Raw genomic sequence first — 19,110 nt, 5'->3', positions numbered from 1 at the left:
AAAACCGGAGCACGGACTCGGCAATTTCCGTCTGTCCTGCGCGACTCGATCCATAGCCATTTTACACGTAGACGAGTAGCTGTACTTAACCTTAAATGGAGCAGTCCATCCTTCCTGACAGTTCGTCAGGAGGTTGGTACTCCAACTTTATTCACGACCTTGCTTCGCATCTTGCTTTGCAAGGGTTTAAATACATACATGCGGACGTAGCCGCTATATTATTATCCCGACATTGTTATCTAATTTATAATTTTTTTGTATCCGATAATGTTGATGAGTTCGAAAGTTCACTCGTGTTAGAATGTTTGTTAAGTTATTGAGTAGTGACAGTTTGTCTTTTCCTTGTCTAAGCTCCTACGAACTCCCCTAACACTTTGTGCACAATACTCACTTCGGCATTAGGAGGATTCTTATGTCTTATTGCGTTGTTCTATGGTATTAGTGTTCATTTCTTCTTTCTCCCCGTTGTGTTTTATCGCTGTTTTTCTGTCCTCCGTTTCGTTGCATTCTATCCTTTCTCATCGTACTATTCTGTCGTTCCCATTGACATATTCTGTCGCACGTTCCCGATACTTACTTTGGTGAGAATAGGGGTTTCCCGTCTTTATCGTTGTGCGCTATCGTAGTATTTTGTGATTATTCCTCCTAGTTGTTGCGTTATATCTTGCTGCTGACGTTGTATTCTATCGTGGAGTTTTATTGGTATTTTCCCTTCGTTGTTAATCTTGTAAATGTGTTTGCAGTTAGTGTTTCGTACGAAACCATTTCTTGTTTCGGCACGTATTCTTAGAACGCACTGGTTGAGTTCTTACATGTATTCCATTATATATTAGTTATCGGTTATTATGGTTATAGAAGCAATAATAATATTAATTGCTTTATAATACAGTGGAGGGTGTATCGCTATAATCTATGGTCGACTACGAAAGTTTATTTCACAAACTATTCCAATAGTTGATAGGAATATGTTAGATAAGGCACCTACGTGGTGCGGGTGGTTTTGATGATTTAATTTACTTAAGTGAGCAGTGCAGAGTATATCACTATAGTCTAAAGTCTGCTACGAAATATATTAGCACCGTCTCGTACTGTTGATGTCGAAGAGGTGAACAATTTGGCATTTATGTCGTTCAAATGATTTAGTTATGTACATTTGCGGAAAGTATCCTAGGCAATTTGAATTAGTGTAGAAATCACCTATGTGTTACGGTAGAGAGGCGAAAGTCCCGTTGCAGATATTATGTATTTCACCGAACTTTTGGACCTATTTTATATATAGAGTTCGGCAATCCCGAGGAAAGCACCGAGAATTAACTTATAAAGAGGATGGAAGTGAAATGGAATGTCCCAAACTCGGCATTGAATGCGAACATTAAACACCCGTTACCAATTTGTACTACCCTAACTGCTACAACAGAAACATTCACAGACCGTATTCATCCCTTAGGAAGAGCTAGTTTTTATCGAGATAATTTCGATTATAGAGGTTTCCCAGCATAAATTAGCTAACTGTTATTTACTTATGCGAATATTGTTTTTCTATATTCTTTTTTATATTCTATTTTAATAGCTTATTTTAATAAATTCATTAAAATGATGGTAGATACGCTCATTATTGATCGAGATTCGTTTTCGTACTGGCCATCGATATCCTTCTTTATTGCATAAAGAAGGATATCAAAGGCCAGTACGAAAACGAGTAGCTGTACTATTAAATTCATTGAAATAATATTCAAAAACATAATAATACGTATAGTTATATTTGTGATTTTTAGTTTCGATTTTTAAATCGACCGCCTCGCCACCCCGCTATAGACTCGCGATAACATTAGCTATCTGGCCACAGCAATTCCGTTCAGAAATCCGTTCTGTTCCGTGTGAGCGGGATTACCCAACTTTATGGCTAACCCCGAGATTGCAGAAAATAAAAATTACTTATTCGCAATAGCGTAAATATTTTCAAATTCGGAGAACGAGTTTAGTAAAGAGAGAAAGTTTCGTAACTGGCAGACGGAAAAAGTTTGAAGAAATGAAGCCCGGTATTGCGAAGATGAAGAGAACGGAATAAGAGAAATATTTGCGTAAATAGACGACCCTTTGCTTTCACGAGAAATGTGTTCGCGTATTAAACACGTAAAAGAAAATATTTTTACTTAACCATTGACAGACAATTTATAGATCGGCGGTCACCAAACGTTTTTCGCAGGGGCCAGATAACTGGGAGATTGACGAGCGCTGGCTATATAACCATTTTATTCGATACAGCACACTGAATACACAAAAAATAAAGACGACAACGTATTTATTTAACAATACACAAACACGATGGCTGCAGCGAGCTGGTAATGTCCTTCCTTAGAAGCTTCGTTGCAGGTACGGTACCCGTACATAAAGCGCTCCGATATTCGAAGTGGCAAAAGGTGGCCGAATATTTTATTTCACCGATTTTCCTAAAAGTTATATTACTGACAAGTGCAAAAATGAGATTGGACCATTTTTGGCACTTTTACTTACACTTATTTTAATTTTATTATCTACAATTTGTGATATTTCCACATAAATAATTATATTTTAGCTCATTTGTGGCACAGTGCGGCAACGGGCCGGACGAACCGACCTAGGTAAACGTTGCCGCCGTTTCTGTAGAAAAGAGTTTTTATAGTTACGTAAAGTCGGTAAACGGGCGAGGAAGTTAACGGAAGTTACGTTTACCCGCCCGACTGGGAAGAAACGTAGGCAAGGAACAGCCGGAATTTACGAGTTGGCTGCGGCGATTTTAAGTAACGGTAAAGAAATCGGTCGGGCAATCGACCGATTGACGGACGAACGAGAGGCGATTACCGAGCGCCGGAGAATCGAAAACCAAATGGGCGGATGTACATTGGGACTAATGAGGCACCCGAGTGTCGAGAGCCCACAAAAATTAAATTATAATTGCCTTACAGTCCTTATTTCTAAAGTTATTTTTAATTGTCTACGCGGACATTACTTATTACTAGGACTTTACGCTGGTGTTTAGATATCGACACAAGAACGAGAATTAGTTCGGAAAAAACACAGAGAAAATTACTACAGGTGATATAATAAAGAAAATTTGGTTTCTCTGAACTAATTCTCGTTCTTGTGTCGATATCTAAACACCAGCGTAAAGTCCTAGTAATAAGTAATGTCCGTGTAGACAATTAAAAATACTATCATCGGTTTTTAATACTTTTTCATTAACAATGAGCACTTACGGCATAGTAAAACATAGTTCATATTAATAATGTAATAATAATGATCATTTATAGTATTATTTGTTATTGTAATCAATGTAGCGTAATTGGTCGGTAATTAATCGATGTAAATATTTCTTTATTTCTTATGTTTTTTTAAAATAAGATATCAAGTTTGTCATTCAATACCATACATATTTCGACTCTGGTTTTCTGTTATTAAAAATGAATTTTAAACCCCAATTTAAAGATTCTTAATCTAACAAAAAATGGGGCTCCGTTGGACTTCAACGAGCCCTGGGCCCCGAGAAACCTAGATTCGCCTCCGGGGCGATCCTCGTTGGCTTAATACTAACGCATTGCTCAAAAAGCTAATCCGTGTCGGCGCGGGTACCCGTGAGGATGGGAACGTCATTAAGCTCCGGCCGCGGGGTGGGCCGCTGGGTTCGAATAAACGACGGCGACTTCCGGCACCTTTCTGCCCGCCTCCCGCCATTGCCACAGTTGGGGCTGGAGAGTGGGGGGAAGAGAACGATCTTTACGGCCGAGCGCAGGTGCGCGAATGCCGAGCGGGTGAGTGGTCTCCCCGGCGTCGAATAAAAGAGACGGCCGGGATCGGGCCGTCGACTCGTTCCTCCGTACAATTCGAGGTGAGAATCTTCGTCCTTTCCCGGCAACCGCGCTTCCGAGTCCCTTCTCTTCCGTCTTTTTACGCCGCACAAAAGGAAAAGATGGGGCGGGAGCCGGAAAAGAGCGGAATCTAACCACTTTTTCTCGGCAGATGGTGGCCGTCGGTCGTCGTTGGATCTGGGCCCTTTTGGCCTCCCTGTTGCTACTCCATTCCCTGGCGGGTAAGTACCTCTCCTCTTCCCCAGCGGAAGGGCCCTCTCTCGGAAAGACGATAACCCGTTGGGTATTTTTTCAGAGGCCGGAAGAGGCAAGGAGCTAATGAACAAAATCAAGAAGAAACTGGCCGAAGGTATTTATTTACCTTCTTTTCACCTCTACGTTCTTACTCTTATCGATTTCTGTTCGTATCCTCGTTTACTCGCACCTTGTTTATTAATAGGACCTATTATAGCGGCGTATTTTCCGATTAGCAAAGAGAGGAGTTCTTAGTCGAAAGTCAAAACAAAATAAAAATAAAGATACTTTGTTTCGCTCCGTCCTATTAATAAACAAGGTCCGAGTAGACGAGAATACACACAGAAATTGGTATTTATTTTCCGTCGGCGCCCCGCTTCTTCCGCCACGACCGTCTCTGTCCTCCCCTCCGCCGAAGAGGGAGAAAAGGAGGAGACTCTTCCGCTTTTTTCCAGTTTCGGCAAATCCGTAGAAATTGTTTTCGTCGGACCGTCCGACCCGCTTTACACCTTGTCCGTGAAATAAGCTGTGGCCGAGCATTTTTAAACAGGTAGGAAGAAGGCGCGATCCGTCTTCGAACGCGGTCGGAAGGCTCCGAAACGGCGACTTCAATTAAAACCTGGTAGAAGTGTTTGTAACGGGGCGTTGGATTCGGGGTTTATCCCGGGCCCAAAAGTCTGGGGTGCGGCCCCGCGTCGGATGCGTCGGCGCTAGAACCGGAAGGGACGAGACGGAACAAAAAGGCAGAGTTCGCCTTAGGCCCGGAACTAGCCGGCGTGGAAGAACGGGCCACCGGGGTGGGTCGGGGACCCCCTCGACTCGCGTCGGTGTACGCCTCCGGAGTTTCGCGCCCGTGACGGCTCCGTCGGACTCCCGATCACGCCGCCACTAACCCGGAATCCGGATTTCCGCAGCCAAAGTGACGGTGAAGAATTCGTGGGACAAGTTGACGTCCAAGTCGGAGTACGCCTGTCCGGTCATCGAAAAGTTCTGCGAAGACCACTGCGCCGCCAAGGAGTCCGTCGGCAAGTGCGAAGACTTCAAATGTCTGTGCCTCAAGCCCGAGTGACCCGTGTAAATTTCTTTCGTCTTCATTAAATCACGTTTCTCCACGCACCGCTCTCCGCCTCTCCTTCTTCACCCGCTTGGCCGGGCTCTTCCGATTCTTCCTAAGGCGTCGGTGGGCGAAACTGCGGGGTTCGCGGGAGTAGCGAGTAAGGCGCGAAAGCGGGTTTAAATCGACTCGGGAAGAGGATTAACATAGCGAACGGAGGGACCCACCGTAGACTGGTCGCTCGGCCCCGGCGGTCCTAGACGACGGGTTTTTTGGTTTTAACGGCCGTTCTCACTTTTGCTTTAAAATAAGTTGGCTCCGGGCGCGGTACGTGTTTGGCCGGAAAGGCCTTTAAAGTTAATTGTTTAACTATTTTCAGCCGTAGGTTAAATTTTACCGTTTTGGCGGTTTGCATTGTCTGGTCAAAGGTTACGTGGCGATTTCGGCCGGTTACGTTACCGACGACTCAGTCGAGCTATAAATTTACCGTGACTGGCGTGTGGGACGTGGCTACAGGACTCGATCCGAGAGCTCAACCCTTACTGTCGACCTCCGAAATCTGCATTGGCGCATTCGGTGGCTTTTATGGCGAAAGACGAGTGCCGACCCCGGGTCGGAGGAACGGCAGCCGTCTACCGGATTGTAAGTTCTTTTTCCGGACGGAAGCCGCGCGGTCCCGCATCTCGGTGGTTTCCTGGGGAGCAACGGACGGCATCTTCTTTCCCAAAATGCAACGCGGTGGCCGTTTCCGTCTTTCGTGGATTTCGTGGGCGGCCCGCTACCGATCGCGGAAGAGCCTGGATTTAACCCACCACCAGCGCCGGATCGAATATGTGCGAGGCCCGATTGAATTTTTTTTGCGGGGCCCCTCAAACTTTAAGTAACAAAATTAATTAACAGTTAATTTACTTATTGAAATATATTGTTATATTTTTAATAATAATATACCTAGATATTTATTTTTGTAACATGTACTATTTTTAAATATATAAATTTTGATGCGATGCGGGGCCGTATTGACACCAATCGCTGCGATCGCCTCAAATCCGGCCCTGCCCACCATCCAGCGACAGTAAGGAAGGCACGGAAATCTTCCCACCGGCTTTACCCGGCGGCGAGTTGCCTCGACTCTTCCGAATATATTCGTTTGTTCGTTTCACCGAATCTAAGACCACTCGGTAATTGTCAGAGGACGCGGTCACCGCCCAAATCTATTCGAATGTCGGACCATCGCTTTCCGAGTACGGGACACGTAACGCGGAATCGGACGACGGAAACCGTCGGCGGATCGGCAAAATGACGTCACTTTCGTCGTCCGAGCCGACGGAATACCGAGTCGAAAATTTTCGGCTTTTGCCTGGGTGGATAGCGGAAGGGTAAAGATTAGACCGATAGGAAGGCCGTCGGTACACAGGGTGTCTCGAGAACGTACACTAAGAAGGGATTTTTCGAAATACCCTCCGCGGGGAGAGGGAGAGGATTAAGGCTTATCCTAACAAACTCAGCTTCTACTATACAGTACTATTCTAGATGCGATTTTTTATATTTAACTGCGCTTTAGTAGGGTACGCCACGAGAATGTACACCGAGAAAAGACTTTTCGAAATTCCCTCCCGTTTTGGATTCTTTTCGGGTTATGCGTACGGCGTTGCTAGAGCCAAGCCGGTTGTTTCTTTCGATCTGAATTAGTTGGATTTCTTGTTATATGTATACTTTTAAAATGGTTCGGTGTTAGCACCGAATTGTAAACATTCGACAGCCAAAGGTATAAGATTGTTTCGTTTCCATCCGATAGATCCAGAAGAATGACGATTTAAGAGTTACCGTAATATAAGTAATGGTTTGTTAATGATTATATAGAGAGGAACCAGATTTATTAGAATCGAATAATAACTATTCATCGAGAATAATCGAAGAACTGCATCGAGTTTCTTAATATACAGTACATTAAGAAAAACGTGATCGGCTTACATTTTAAAAGCTACTTTTAAACAAATGTTTTTAGGACATTAAACATTGCTTTTCAGATTAAAAAAAAAATGTTTATCACAAGAACCACACGATATTATCGTAAGAAATATTCACTAATCACTATAATTCTATTACGAATAATGCTATTTGCTGCATACACTGTCATTCGGCGTGAACGAGTCGCATTTTCTGAAGTAAGTTTTAGTGAAATTGGAAAATACGGTATTAATTACTAATATAGATTTCTTTTAAATATTTTACACTGTTAGATGAAAACAAAAATCCAGTGTATAAACCGCTTTAATATTTAAGACTTGTTATAAAATGCTGGTAATACGCTACGCATCGTTTAAGTGGTTTTTAATTAACCCTGTTTAAATGACGTCGAAACACGGTTCTCGGATCGGTACTGATCTGTAGACATTTGTGGCAAAGTTTCAGTTTTATGACGGGTTCTCTGACAACATTATGTAACTTATTAAACGGAATAAGAGAAACATCGCAATAAAGATTTATTAAACAGACTAAATGTTATAATATGTTGTTTGTGGACCGAAAACACACTTTAAAATTGAAAATAAAATATAGTAATTAAAATTAACACTTTCGGCCATTCAAAGTAATACGTGGAACCTCACTGAACGAACATAATTCGTTCCATTAATCTTATTCGTAATGCGGAACACTCGCTTTGCGAAACAGTTTTTTCCATATAAATTAACGTAAAATACGGTAATGCGTCTCGTGCCGAAAAAATACTGTACTCGAATATTTTATGTATAACGTTCATTCGAAGAAAATTGTACAATATACACTGTTAAGGAGCGTGAATCGTCGTCTTTTCTTCTAGCGCGGAACGAACCATCCTGGAATGAGAATTCGATTTGCAGAAACCAAAAACAATCGCAGCTAATATGTTTGATATGCCAAATTCTTGGGTTATGTAAAGGCTATAATTAAACGTTAGAAATTAAATAAATTGAGTAGAGGTAGACAGTTACGCTGCCATCTCGTATTAAATTTAATTAACCAATTTCAAATTAAATTTTAATTAAATTTAATACGAGATGGCGGCATAACTGTCTACCTCTACTCAATTTATTTAATTTCTAACGTTTACGTAGTCCAATAATTTGGCGTATCGTTTGGCGTGTTTATTATATAACGAACGATGGTTGTTGATGTTTATATGTAATATGTGTGAACACACGTTTGGAAGAATGTATGATCGCCAGCGACACTAAGGTGCTAGCGGAACGAGTGCTAAACATAAACTGATGGCGCACCGGGACTCCCCACTCCTCGTCACTCGTTAAGCCAGTCATTCCAATACAGTAGAGAACCGAAAATCGGAATCAATTGGGGACTGGGGTTGTTCACATTAGGGATTTGTTCCGATTACGGTCTATGTACGAAAAAATACATTAACCTGTCCGATGTTCAAATTTTTCTCCGTTTCGTGTCGCTTTGTGTTGAATTTTTCTCCGTTGCGTGTCGCTTCGTGTTGAATTTTCGTCGATTTTAAGCCTAACGAAAATTTATATAATAATAATCGAGGCTATCGTATCGTTAAAAATTATTTCTTTATTTTGTACAAACAAAATAAATATATCGAAGAATATAAAAACATGAAAATTATACTTTAGAAGTAAATCTAGTATCAAAAACGTTCGATTCGGCACGACACAGTCCGACTGAAAATCGTGCCGATTACCGGCGATTCCGATTACCGGGGTGCCGATTTACGACTCTCTACTGTACTCGTTTTACTCGTTACGCAAGATCCCACTGCGTTTCATAATAATTGACAGTAATGTAACGGTACAAATTGCGTATTCTAATGAATAATTGTTGCTCGATAGTCATTTTATTTTAAAATACAGTAACAGAAAAAAGAAAGTTGACGTATTTCTACTTTTGTCTACTGTTTAATACATTTTTATAAATGTATTTATTAAAACAACTTCTTACGGAAATACCGAAAAGGATAATTCACACTCGAGAACCCTAGGAGTTTAGTAACAACAACCGTTTAATGGACCGTAACCCAGTCTTCCTCTAGTTTCTAACCAGTAAGAAATAAGAAATAACCTGTTGTATACCGTGCTCGTTGCATATACGAATGAAGTCTCGGTTTACGAATTCGGTGCCGTTGTCTGTTCTGGTGCGCTTTGTTTTGTTTCGCGTCGTTTTTATGAAGAGTTCTAGCGTATCGGCTGTCTCGTCCTTTGACGTTAGGGAATTTGTGAATATTTTTCGGCTATAGTCGTCTACGATCGTCGTCTTGTATCTTCGCCGGTGAGCGATTCGACAGGCATCGGTCCTACGAGATCTATGTGGATTAGTTCTAGAGGGTGTTTCGTCTTATTATTCTTAGTTTCCTCGAAGGGTTTTCTAGTGTGTTTGGCTCGCATGCATATTTCGCATTGGATCATTTGTCTCCTCGTAGTCGAGTCCTCTAAGCAAGTTTCGTCTTTTCATTACGTCGAGGTATGTTTCATTTACGTGTCTCAATCTCCTAGGCCATAAAAATTTTTCGTTCCTTTCCAGCTCGTTAGTGGTGACTTTTTTAGCGGAATTTCGTTCGTCAGTCTCTAGAATAAAAAAGCCATTTTTTCGGGCCGCTTTGGGTTGCTTTCGGGCTGTTCGTTGTTCTCGGAAATGATTTTTCCCCCTGTTTTATCAAGAATGATTGTGTAGAATGATTGTGTTATCAAGAATGATCCTTCCTTTTCGAAGGCGTATCTTCAACCAATTTGTTTACAGAGAGGAGGTGTTCGTCCAGCTGCGGAACATATAGGATGTCTTTTAATACTATGGGCATATTGTCTTCCGTCACCGTTTCCTTTCCGTTGGCATATACGTGGTCTTTACTGGCTACTCGAATACTTCGTGTATCCGGATTTATGTCTTTGATCCAGTTTTTATTCGATGTCATGTGTGATGCAGCAGCGGAGTCGATTACCCATTCTTCTTCTTTGTCTTTGTTGGCTCTTTCGTCTGGCGTGAACCAAGCTCTTTCCCGAGTAGGCTTAGCATCGACGTATCTGACTTTGGTTTCTGATGTCTCTTCTAAATTTTGTTCCGACGTCACGCGTGCGTTTGCGATATCGATCGGTTTTCTGTTCGTATTTCTGGGTTATACCAGCGTTTTGAGGATTTGTGTCCGAATTTTCCACAAGGGAAACATCCTTTCTCTTCTATATACGTATTTGCCCTTTTGGGATCTTGAACGAAAAGCCGATTCGCGTCGTTGTATCGCCAGGTGCTTGCTCTGTCTTCTTCCTTTTCGAAGGCGTATTCTAGGTCGTTCATCGTTGCGTCCTTTGTGCTTTCGAGTTTTCGGGCGATATCGTGATATTTAGGGGGCAGTCCGTCGGTTATTAAAGTTATCAATTCCGTTTCTTCTATTCCTAAATTTATCATTTTGGCTTCTTCATTTAGTTCGCGAACCCTTCTGATATATTCCTTCCAGTTTTCGTCCCCCTCCATTTTTAATTTCGAGAGCTTTGATCGACACATTTTTCGTTTAGTGTCTAATCGACCTTCGTATCTTCGTTCTAGGTCTTCCCAAACATCGCGTGCAACGTTTAGATTCAAAATTAGACTAACCTCGTGTTCTTCCATTGTGCGTGTGATGATTCTAAGAGCTTCGCTGTTCTTCTTTCGCCACGTGTCATAGGCTCAGTGGCGTAGCTACGGGGGTGAAGTAGGTGCGGTCCGCACCGGGCCCCTGGAAAACGATAGGCCCACGGGGCCCCAAAATCACGAAAAAAAAACCCGAAAAATTTTTTCGGCGGCCCACAAATCTGGTTCCGCACCGGGCCCGGAGAATAGGCTGCCTTGTCTTCGGGAGTGGCTGTTTATCCAGAAATTTTTGGTCTGGGTCTTTCGAGTACGTGTATCAGATCTTGACCTTCTAACAGATTCTTTATTATATATTTCCATATTAGTTAATAGGTAGTTCGATCCATTTAACTCGGGTATTGAACTCAATCCTTTAGCTTTCTCGGCCATCTTTCTTTTGTTCTCTCAGTACTTTTCTTCGGGAGCCTTACTCGAAAACTTACGATATCACTTGGGTAACTTATTCTTTAAACGTTTTCTGCGTTTCCTGGGGCCATAACCGATTGTTGGGGGGATTTGTAGCAAGTTTCGTGGAATTTCTGTCACCCTGCACTTACTAAAAGTATGTGAACTTAGGTCAGGTGTCAGAAGAGTGACCTAACTTACGACTTTTATGTAAACACTTGTTCATTTTCTTTCACTCACTTTCTCCGCTGTTCTCGAATGGATTAGACGGAGAAATAAACTCTCTTTTTGTTAATGTTAACTTTGGGCTGTCTGAATCATTCGTAATCGTCCAACAGATTCGAACATGGAATGCATAGAACATGTTTAGAAATTATTTTTAAAACTTATGGAACAAGCTAAGAACGTGCAGACAACTTTTAACCATGTGTTACAATGGCAATAGAAATGTATCCGTACCAGGGTTGGCCAACAAGTCGATCGCCAAGCCAATTTTAGTCGACCGCTCGCGATGTCTCGACTTAATGTGTTACGCTTGTAATCGAACGCAACGCGTGAACGTAACGCGCAAAACCAAGAATATGCACGCAGTTATGACTGAACTCGTATAAAACACAGCCATTTAGCTCGAATATTTGATACTGTCGTACGATAGCTTCTTTTCTTTAGTATTAACAATATTATTATTATTAATCAATATTATTTATCCAGGGTGACAACGTCGAGTTTCAATTTTTCTTCTGTTTAAAATGTAAGTACCTTTCCTTATGTTTTAAATTAAATTGTGGCTTTTCTTACCTACCTATTTACTCGATAAGTGAGCGTTTTCCGCAACAGACCTCTATATTTTTGTATTTTTGCAAATACGTCAACCGAGAAAAATATCCCAGTATCACCAAATGTAGCGAATATATTTATTCCTGTTTCCGAACTACATACCCGTGTGAATCGGCATTTTCATACTTAAAGTTAACGAAGACTAAACATCATTCTGTCCCGACTGATTCCCATACTGAATACTCGTTATCTTTGTCAGGATATATACCTAATTACCAGTGGCGTGCCGTGACATTTGACGATAGGGAAGCCGTGTTTCTGTAAGAAGCCGACTTACGGGGGCAATCGATCAATTGCGCGTCGGGGCCCGTTCGTATTCGTTCGTTCGATAAGCCAGTAAAAACCGTACACTTCTTTAAATGTATTTTTAATAGATTATCCGACGTACTTAATAAATAAGAAAGTTCAATATAATTTCCTCCGTTATTAGATTCAATAAATGCCCTACGGCCCCTAAATGCCAATTCTCGCTTCGAGAAAAAACGTATAACTTCTATTAATTTAGATATATCTATTAATCGTAATTAACTCGTTATAATTTTCGATATTTATTTTATATCGTCTACCAATGTTAAATTCTATTCCGCTTCGATTTCCAAATTGCTTCAACTTTACGAAAGAATCGTCATTCGTCATAAATTTTATGGTCAAAATGTCGAAATTTTTTTGCCGACGTATTTATATTTAATTTCGGCATCGCTCTTTCTCTTTTAATAACGTTTTCTTTTTCGTTATACGGTCTCGAGCCAAAACTTTTTTGAAATAAATTTTTGAATCACTAGCCACGATATAAGGCTAAAATTAAAATTATAAAAAAAAACTTACTCGGTAAAACAAAATGCGTGACGAATATACCTACCTAGTACAAAAAATTCTTCGATCGTACGAATATACTTTTAAAGAAACTTATAATTAAATATAACCTTGCGAAGAAACGTACATAAAAATAACAAAATATTCTTTACTTTTTAAATCTTAAAACAATCCTCTTAGTGAAATAGCTCCCTAACGGGTGGCTAACGAATGGAATCGGAGACGGTCCGGGTAGGTGTGCGCGTGCCAAATCCCGAGGGCGCCGATACCGGTCGACGTCGAATGCCTCTTTTGTCGCGTCACTAGTATATATCGAAGGACGCCACGGGGTTGTCGTAGACTTTAAACGTTTCTCGCCGTAGCAGTAAAAATCTGAATACGTTAAACTTAACGGATTGTCCGTCGTTCGTTTTCTAAATAATTCGTTTTAGGACCGAGTGTCCGCGGAAATTTCCAAAATTTACGACTTTTCGGTCACTCTCGTCAAACTGGGAAAATTTCTGTCTTTATTACGTCTAATATTACGAAGAGAACGGACCCCGCCGTACTCGGCGAGAGATCGGTTGGGTTAAGCTTCCGTTTAAGTAAAATTTCGGCTCTCGTCGGGGTTTTATTTATGTTTCTAATTCCCTAATCGCTTAATTATTTAACTACTTCTTAAGTAGAAATAGGTCGAAACCGGTTACTTTGTACTCGAATATCCGTAGTCTCGGGAAAGAAGTGGAAAGAAATTTTTACGACAACCGATACGTAAATCGTGAATTTAAAGAAAATAAATTCTAGAGCTTTTTTTGTACCGTTGTACGTCTCGTTCATTAAATTTGGTTGTAAAAGATGCTGCCAAAGTAACAGTTAATTTTTACACTACTAGAATTGTACACGTTTTTTCTGCATCCACTTACGGATGGGACGTACTAAATCGTAATATCAGCGGTTTAACATCGAAATCCGTAAGTAATATAAGACGGGAGAGCGGAATAAATATATCAAATATTTTAATGGATTTTTTTAAAACTCCTGTCAACTATACGGAACTATCGTAAAAACATACCAGTAAATTTCTATCGGTTGGGTTAAGTTATAAATCTAGTCTGCGGTGGGCGACCTTTCTTATAACGTGGGCCAAAATAAATTTTACGTTATTTCCGCGGGCCGTAGTAGTTAATCGACGCCTTCTTGCGATTCGTAATGTTTTTAGTCTGCAAATACGAAATAAATAAATAAAAAGTTAATTACTACATTTATTTCTCTTATCGTTTTCGAAAATTACAAATTGGAAAAATAACTATTAATTAGTTATTTTTCCAATTTAATAATCTATTAAAGATCTCGCGGGCCGGATAGAAACTTTTCGCCAGCCGAAGCTGGCTCGCGGGCCGGGGTTGCCCGCCGTCGATCCAGTCAGCTCGTGATTCGCGTAATCGGGCGAGAGCGGCCGAATATCTAGCGGGCGGCTAACGGCCCACAACCGCATCACGGGATATACCACGTATTCCGTTATTCAGCGAAACGTCAGCAAGATGTCAGCGCAGTGCTAAAACTCGTTCCATATTTTAGCTCGCTTGCAGCGCCATCTCAAAACGCTTACAAAATTTCGTTAGCGAGGTTGAGAAGCGCTAGCTTTTTGCTAAGACAACGAGCGAAGATGGCGGCACCATGTTTGACTGTTTTAATTGAACTAAATAATCGAAATTTTCTTTTAAATATTGATGAAAAAACTTATGAAAGTTTTCGAACAGGTAAAAAAATAAATATATTTTTAACTTTTGTGTAGCTGAATGAGTTTGATAGGCGTAATTGTCTCTTTTCGTCTTCGTATATCAGATACGTCGACTGAATTTCTTACTTATTTGTATCTTGATTTTAGATATCAAGTAATATAATAATTAGCAATTGTAGAATTTCGTCGAATGGCAATTATATAAAAATAAATTTTAAGGAAACCACCATTTATTCACTTTGTGTTCCAGAATACAAACTTTTTTGACGACGATCTTTCTTTGTAGGCTACTTGATCGTCAAAAGATTTTATAAATAGCATTATATAACCCACATGTCGAAACTTTCAGTAAACCATTTTATACTGTATATTTTATTACCTATATTTTATAATGCAATCTATGGCATTATAAAATATTAGGTAATTATCAGTAATTAATTATTTAATGAGTATAATTTTGTTTTAAAACTAGTAAATGCTTCATATTTTCATTAGGAACAGCACCCAATATCAAAAATTATTTTAAAGAACTTCAGAAGACATTCAGTGCTGCTGACTTAGGCTTACCTGAAGGCACAGATATTCTGAATTGGAGACAAATAAAGTTATGGAGAGTATTTTCTGAAAATAATGGAACTTTTGGTAAGTGCATTTAATCTGAAAAATAATTAATTGATAACTTGTATGCAAGTATAATAAAATTGTATGACATTGTGTTTAGAATGTGGAGAACAAATTCTCATTATTGATGACAACCATACTGAACTTCAAGAAAACCCTGTTGTGGTCGGCTCTCCAGATCCTTCAAAAAGCATACATAATAAAAGTAAAGGTAATTGTGATGTGTATATGTGATTTCAAATATTTACCAAAGTAACAGATCTTAAAAATTAATTTAAATTTTGCTTGTAGCAGAATGGACCCATGCAGCAGTAAAACTGTTAATAGCAAGTAGAATAGATTTAGAAGAAGACTTTCAAAAACCTGTAGTCAAAACAAAGCTTTGGGCTAAAATAGCTGATAAGTTATCCAAAGAGGGTTTTGCATTTACAAGTTCAGAATGCGATCACAAGTGGAGAAATCTTATGATTACATACCGAAAAAATGTTGATAAGAGCAAAACATCTGGAGAAGGCAAAATTAGATGGGAATACTTTAAAGAATTACATGAAACTTTTGGTAGGAATATTAACACCAATCCGCCAATTAATTACATGAAATCATCTTCAAAAATTAATTCCAAAAGCAGCAATTGTATGAATGAATGTACTCAAGAGGTGCTAACTGAAATTACTTGTGCCCAAAACAGAGATCGTGTCAGCATTATAAGTACTGAAGATTCGACAGTTCAGGTAAATCCAGTTCCTGTGGCCGCTGAAACCTCTTGTACACAGTTAAATAAAGAAAATGAATGTACAGCTATTCAGAAAAAAAAAGATAAAAATGAATTAATTAAAAGTAGAAAAAGAAGTCGGAATGAGCCACCATTGTGGTATGTTGAAGATATGAAACGCAGGGATAGGAAGAGAGAGGAGAGAGAGAAGAAAGAAGATGAAAGATGGCAGGAACATAAAGAATTGGAGACCAGGAAAGTACAGATTTTGGAAAAGCTAGTTGAATTATTACAAAATGTACAAAAAACAAATTCAAGTTAATAAAATTTTTATTTGCGATGTGTTTTTGCTTAAAACTAAATGTTGACATGAATTATTTGTACATTTTTTTCTTAAGAGAATAAATGTGAATTTAATTTACTGCAAGTAGATCATAAGTGTTATTAATAAATCAATACACAAAAATTTAGCTAATTCTTAAAACAATTTAACCAAAAAATGGATTAAATGTTTTATAACAATTGTTATAGTTTATATTTATTCAGATAAATAAGATTATTATTTTTGTCATGACTTGCAGTATAAAGATGTTATGCACACTCTAAATTAAAAAGGTAATCTGCAATTTGATCCCTTTTATGTGCCCCACTGTCATTTTTATTAATACCTGCATCAAACTGTTCTGTACTGTGGCAAGAAAGTAAATCCAGTTGATCATATATACCAGGTGTAATATCATTATGCATAATACATAGGTTATGTAGAACACAGGCAGCTACAATCACATCTGGAACAAATTCCCTTCTTCGTACATAGATATAAATTAGCTTCCGAAATCGTCCAAACAGATGTGCAAAAGCTTGTTCTATTAGGACTCGTGTAGAACTCAGAATTGTATTGAATAACTTCTGCTTTCTTGTTAAATGGCCATTGTTTCTATATGGTGTCATTATTTTATTATTTAATGGGTAGGCACAGTCACCAAGAATATGGCAGTCTGAAGGTATAAAATCCTCTTTCTCTTCCATATTTTTAAATAATGGACTGTTCCTAAAAACTCTAGCATCATTTGCAGAGCCTGGCCAACCTGCATAAACATCCAAAAATTTTAACTCATGATCACATACAGCCTGTAGGACTACACTAGGATAACCTTTTCTATTTATATGATCATTTTTTTTCTTCTTTACTCACAGAAAAGGCAATATGAGTGCCATCGATGCAACCGATTGTTCCTGGAAATGGTTTCACTCTAAGTTTCTGAAATCCTTGTCTTATTCTCTCAATCTCAAAACCCTGTGGCATCTTAATGATTGAGTTTGACAAGGCACAGATTGATGTACAGAATTTTGTAAATTCTCTGTGGCCACTAGCAAATCCTAACCCGAAGCGGTCACATACACCACGGTAGCTCTCCTGGTTCCCCATAAACCACAGAGAAAATAAAACAGATGTTTCCTTAGGAATTCGTGCTTTTCTCCTTGCTGGTTCCTGTGGCAGCATAGATAGCAAAATCTGAAAAAATAATGCAAAAGTTAGTATGTAAATCTATAAAATTTAAAACAGTATGAAATATGTACAGTACAGGATTCCCACTTAAATCTGTTTTAAATTCCCTGACCCTCACAGTCCCTTACAGTATGGCACATTAACAAAACAAAAATCTTAAAACTTTTTAACTAGTTATTTTTTCTAATTAACAGTAACATATTTTATAATCACTGAGTAAAATTAAAAAAAGAAAGAATTATGGCTTCTCTACATAAACCTAAAATGTTTTATTAAAAGTAATTTATCTTGTTATTAATCCACAACTGTAAAACTTTATGGCTTTGAAAAATGAAAGAAAAAAATCCATTAATTATATAGGTCTATAATTATTTGAAATTGCAGCCCAACAAATCATGTATAATCTATGCACAAAAGTATAAATTATATTAAAATTTTCCCTTAATAAATTTGCCAAACTTTATAAAATGTTAATAAAATGGGAAAAAGTTTCAGAAAACAAATTGTTTTGTTATGCAGTCAAATACCACCATTCAAATATTCATTTGTATGGTGGTATTTTATCATTTTTGGTTATTTGTTAATCAATTCGCTAACACCTGTTCTCAAATTGAGTGTAAATGTGAGATACCGAGACAGTTAAAATATTTTAAAAATTATCATTATTAGATTAAAATTAAACCAAAATAAATATATTTTTTGTCACTCACCTCGACGGTGCTTCTTGTTAGACGAAAATGACTTTTGAAAATATCGTCGCTGTATTTTGGCACGATGTCATGCACGTAGCCAGATATTTTATATCTTTCTTCCCTATATTCTTCGTTAGAATCGATAGCTGCTATTAATGATGAGTCTTCTGGTTCATCATAGTCATTTCTGAAAAAACTTGAGTTTGGATTTACGACAGATTCAGAACAAATACTTAAAACATTTAGAACAGATGCAGTGAAAATGTCATCCATTTTGATTAGCGAAATGCTAGCTGTTGTGTTCCTTCTAACACGTCAGCAGGAAGTTAAATATTTCACACATCCGCTAGCGAATAGCAAGCGCTCCGCTGAATAACGGAATACGTGGATATGAGTTGACGCTATTAATCGCAGTGATAATACGACGTCTTCCAGCTAAACCGTGACGTTGGTGCTCCGTAAAGCGCATGCGCCAATGCCTATATAATCCGGCTGATTGGAAATTGACCCGGTTTCGACATTCTTCGGCCACCGAATTATTCGAATATACAATAGCGATCTTATCGTTTTTTTCACACGTAGTATAGAAATTTGTAAAAGATACATAATGCAGTTATAATAAAATATTACTTTTAATTAATGCGAAGTACGTTAAAATATGAAAATTTATATTTTATAAAATACGAGGAAAGGTCATTGGAAGGTGGTAGCGTTGCTTCCATCGCTTCCAATGACGGCACGCCACTGCTAATTACGTTTTCTTGGTTAGAGACGCGCAAACTCAGTTCTCCCATTAATGTTAACGTAATATAATAAATTTTAAATTTGTCTTTATCCGTAGTTAATTTGAATTAACAAATATTGTTAATAGTTACTCGTGTTGTTTTAATTCCCTTTGACGCGAGTTTTTTGGCCCGTTAAACGATTACGTTGTTTTTTACGTAGGTACATATACAGGGTGTTTCGGTACGAGGCGCACTCCCGCCAGCTATTGCTAGAGTAGCAAAAAATAAGTCTAAAAATCTTATATCATTCTTGCGCAATAAATTTTCCTGGCCCAAAAAAAATG

General features: G+C 38.8%; 4 protein-coding genes across 4 annotated transcripts in view; 2 read left to right on the top strand and 2 right to left on the bottom strand.

The window, feature by feature from the left end:
* LOC136981994 (ras-like GTP-binding protein Rho1) overlaps nucleotides 1-5,195 on the top strand; it is a 58,021-nt gene extending 52,826 nt beyond the window's left edge. The window contains exons 2-4 of the mRNA XM_067278423.1: nucleotides 3,997-4,066; nucleotides 4,141-4,194; nucleotides 4,994-5,195. Of these exons, the coding sequence (XP_067134524.1) occupies nucleotides 3,997-4,066; nucleotides 4,141-4,194; nucleotides 4,994-5,148 (279 nt within the window). The 3' untranslated portion in view covers nucleotides 5,149-5,195. The remainder of the gene's footprint in view (nucleotides 1-3,996; nucleotides 4,067-4,140; nucleotides 4,195-4,993) is intronic.
* A 4,622-nt stretch (nucleotides 5,196-9,817) lies between these two features.
* Nucleotides 9,818-10,596, bottom strand: LOC136982017 (uncharacterized). The gene is made up of 2 exons (XM_067278456.1): nucleotides 10,313-10,596; nucleotides 9,818-10,226 (listed from the first exon to the last, which is right to left on the bottom strand). Exons 1-2 carry the CDS (start codon nucleotides 10,594-10,596, stop codon nucleotides 9,818-9,820), a joined length of 693 nt encoding a protein of 230 aa, XP_067134557.1.
* A 3,695-nt stretch (nucleotides 10,597-14,291) lies between these two features.
* LOC136981989 (uncharacterized) lies at nucleotides 14,292-15,379 on the top strand. The gene is made up of 3 exons (XM_067278415.1): nucleotides 14,292-14,525; nucleotides 15,002-15,148; nucleotides 15,228-15,379. The coding sequence occupies exons 1-3, from the start codon at nucleotides 14,432-14,434 to the stop codon at nucleotides 15,359-15,361; spliced, it is 375 nt and encodes a 124-aa protein (XP_067134516.1). The 5' UTR covers nucleotides 14,292-14,431; the 3' UTR covers nucleotides 15,362-15,379.
* Nucleotides 15,380-15,853: 474 nt separating this feature from the next.
* Nucleotides 15,854-18,412, bottom strand: LOC136981988 (uncharacterized). The gene is made up of 2 exons (XM_067278414.1): nucleotides 18,060-18,412; nucleotides 15,854-17,355 (listed from the first exon to the last, which is right to left on the bottom strand). The coding sequence occupies exons 1-2, from the start codon at nucleotides 18,312-18,314 to the stop codon at nucleotides 17,011-17,013; spliced, it is 600 nt and encodes a 199-aa protein (XP_067134515.1). The 5' UTR covers nucleotides 18,315-18,412; the 3' UTR covers nucleotides 15,854-17,010.
* Between the last annotated feature and the right edge of the window lie 698 nt (nucleotides 18,413-19,110).

This window comes from Centruroides vittatus, unplaced genomic scaffold, assembly GCF_030686945.1.
Source record: "Centruroides vittatus isolate TY-2023 unplaced genomic scaffold, ASM3068694v2 contig_8, whole genome shotgun sequence".
Taxonomy (NCBI): domain Eukaryota; kingdom Metazoa; phylum Arthropoda; class Arachnida; order Scorpiones; family Buthidae; genus Centruroides; species Centruroides vittatus.
Note: the sequence above shows the minus strand (reverse complement) of the source record. Positions and strands in the feature narration are given on the sequence as shown.

Bases quoted from the DNA above. Each gene is read 5' to 3' on its own strand.
- LOC136981989 (XM_067278415.1), top strand. From the start codon at position 14,432: ATGGCGGCACCATGTTTGACTGTTTTAATTGAACTAAATAATCGAAAT. The intron at 14,526-15,001 runs GTAAAAAAATAA...TATTTTCATTAG, and splicing joins TTATGAAAGTTTTCGAACAG to GAACAGCACCCAATATCAAA. The intron at 15,149-15,227 runs GTAAGTGCATTT...CATTGTGTTTAG, and splicing joins TGAAAATAATGGAACTTTTG to AATGTGGAGAACAAATTCTC.
- LOC136981988 (XM_067278414.1), bottom strand. From the start codon at position 18,314: ATGGATGACATTTTCACTGCATCTGTTCTAAATGTTTTAAGTATTTGT. The intron at 17,356-18,059 runs GTGAGTGACAAA...TTATTTTTTCAG, and splicing joins TAACAAGAAGCACCGTCGAG to ATTTTGCTATCTATGCTGCC.
- LOC136982017 (XM_067278456.1), bottom strand. From the start codon at position 10,596: ATGGAGGGGGACGAAAACTGGAAGGAATATATCAGAAGGGTTCGCGAA. The intron at 10,227-10,312 runs GTATATAGAAGA...AAATACGAACAG, and splicing joins GATCCCAAAAGGGCAAATAC to AAAACCGATCGATATCGCAA.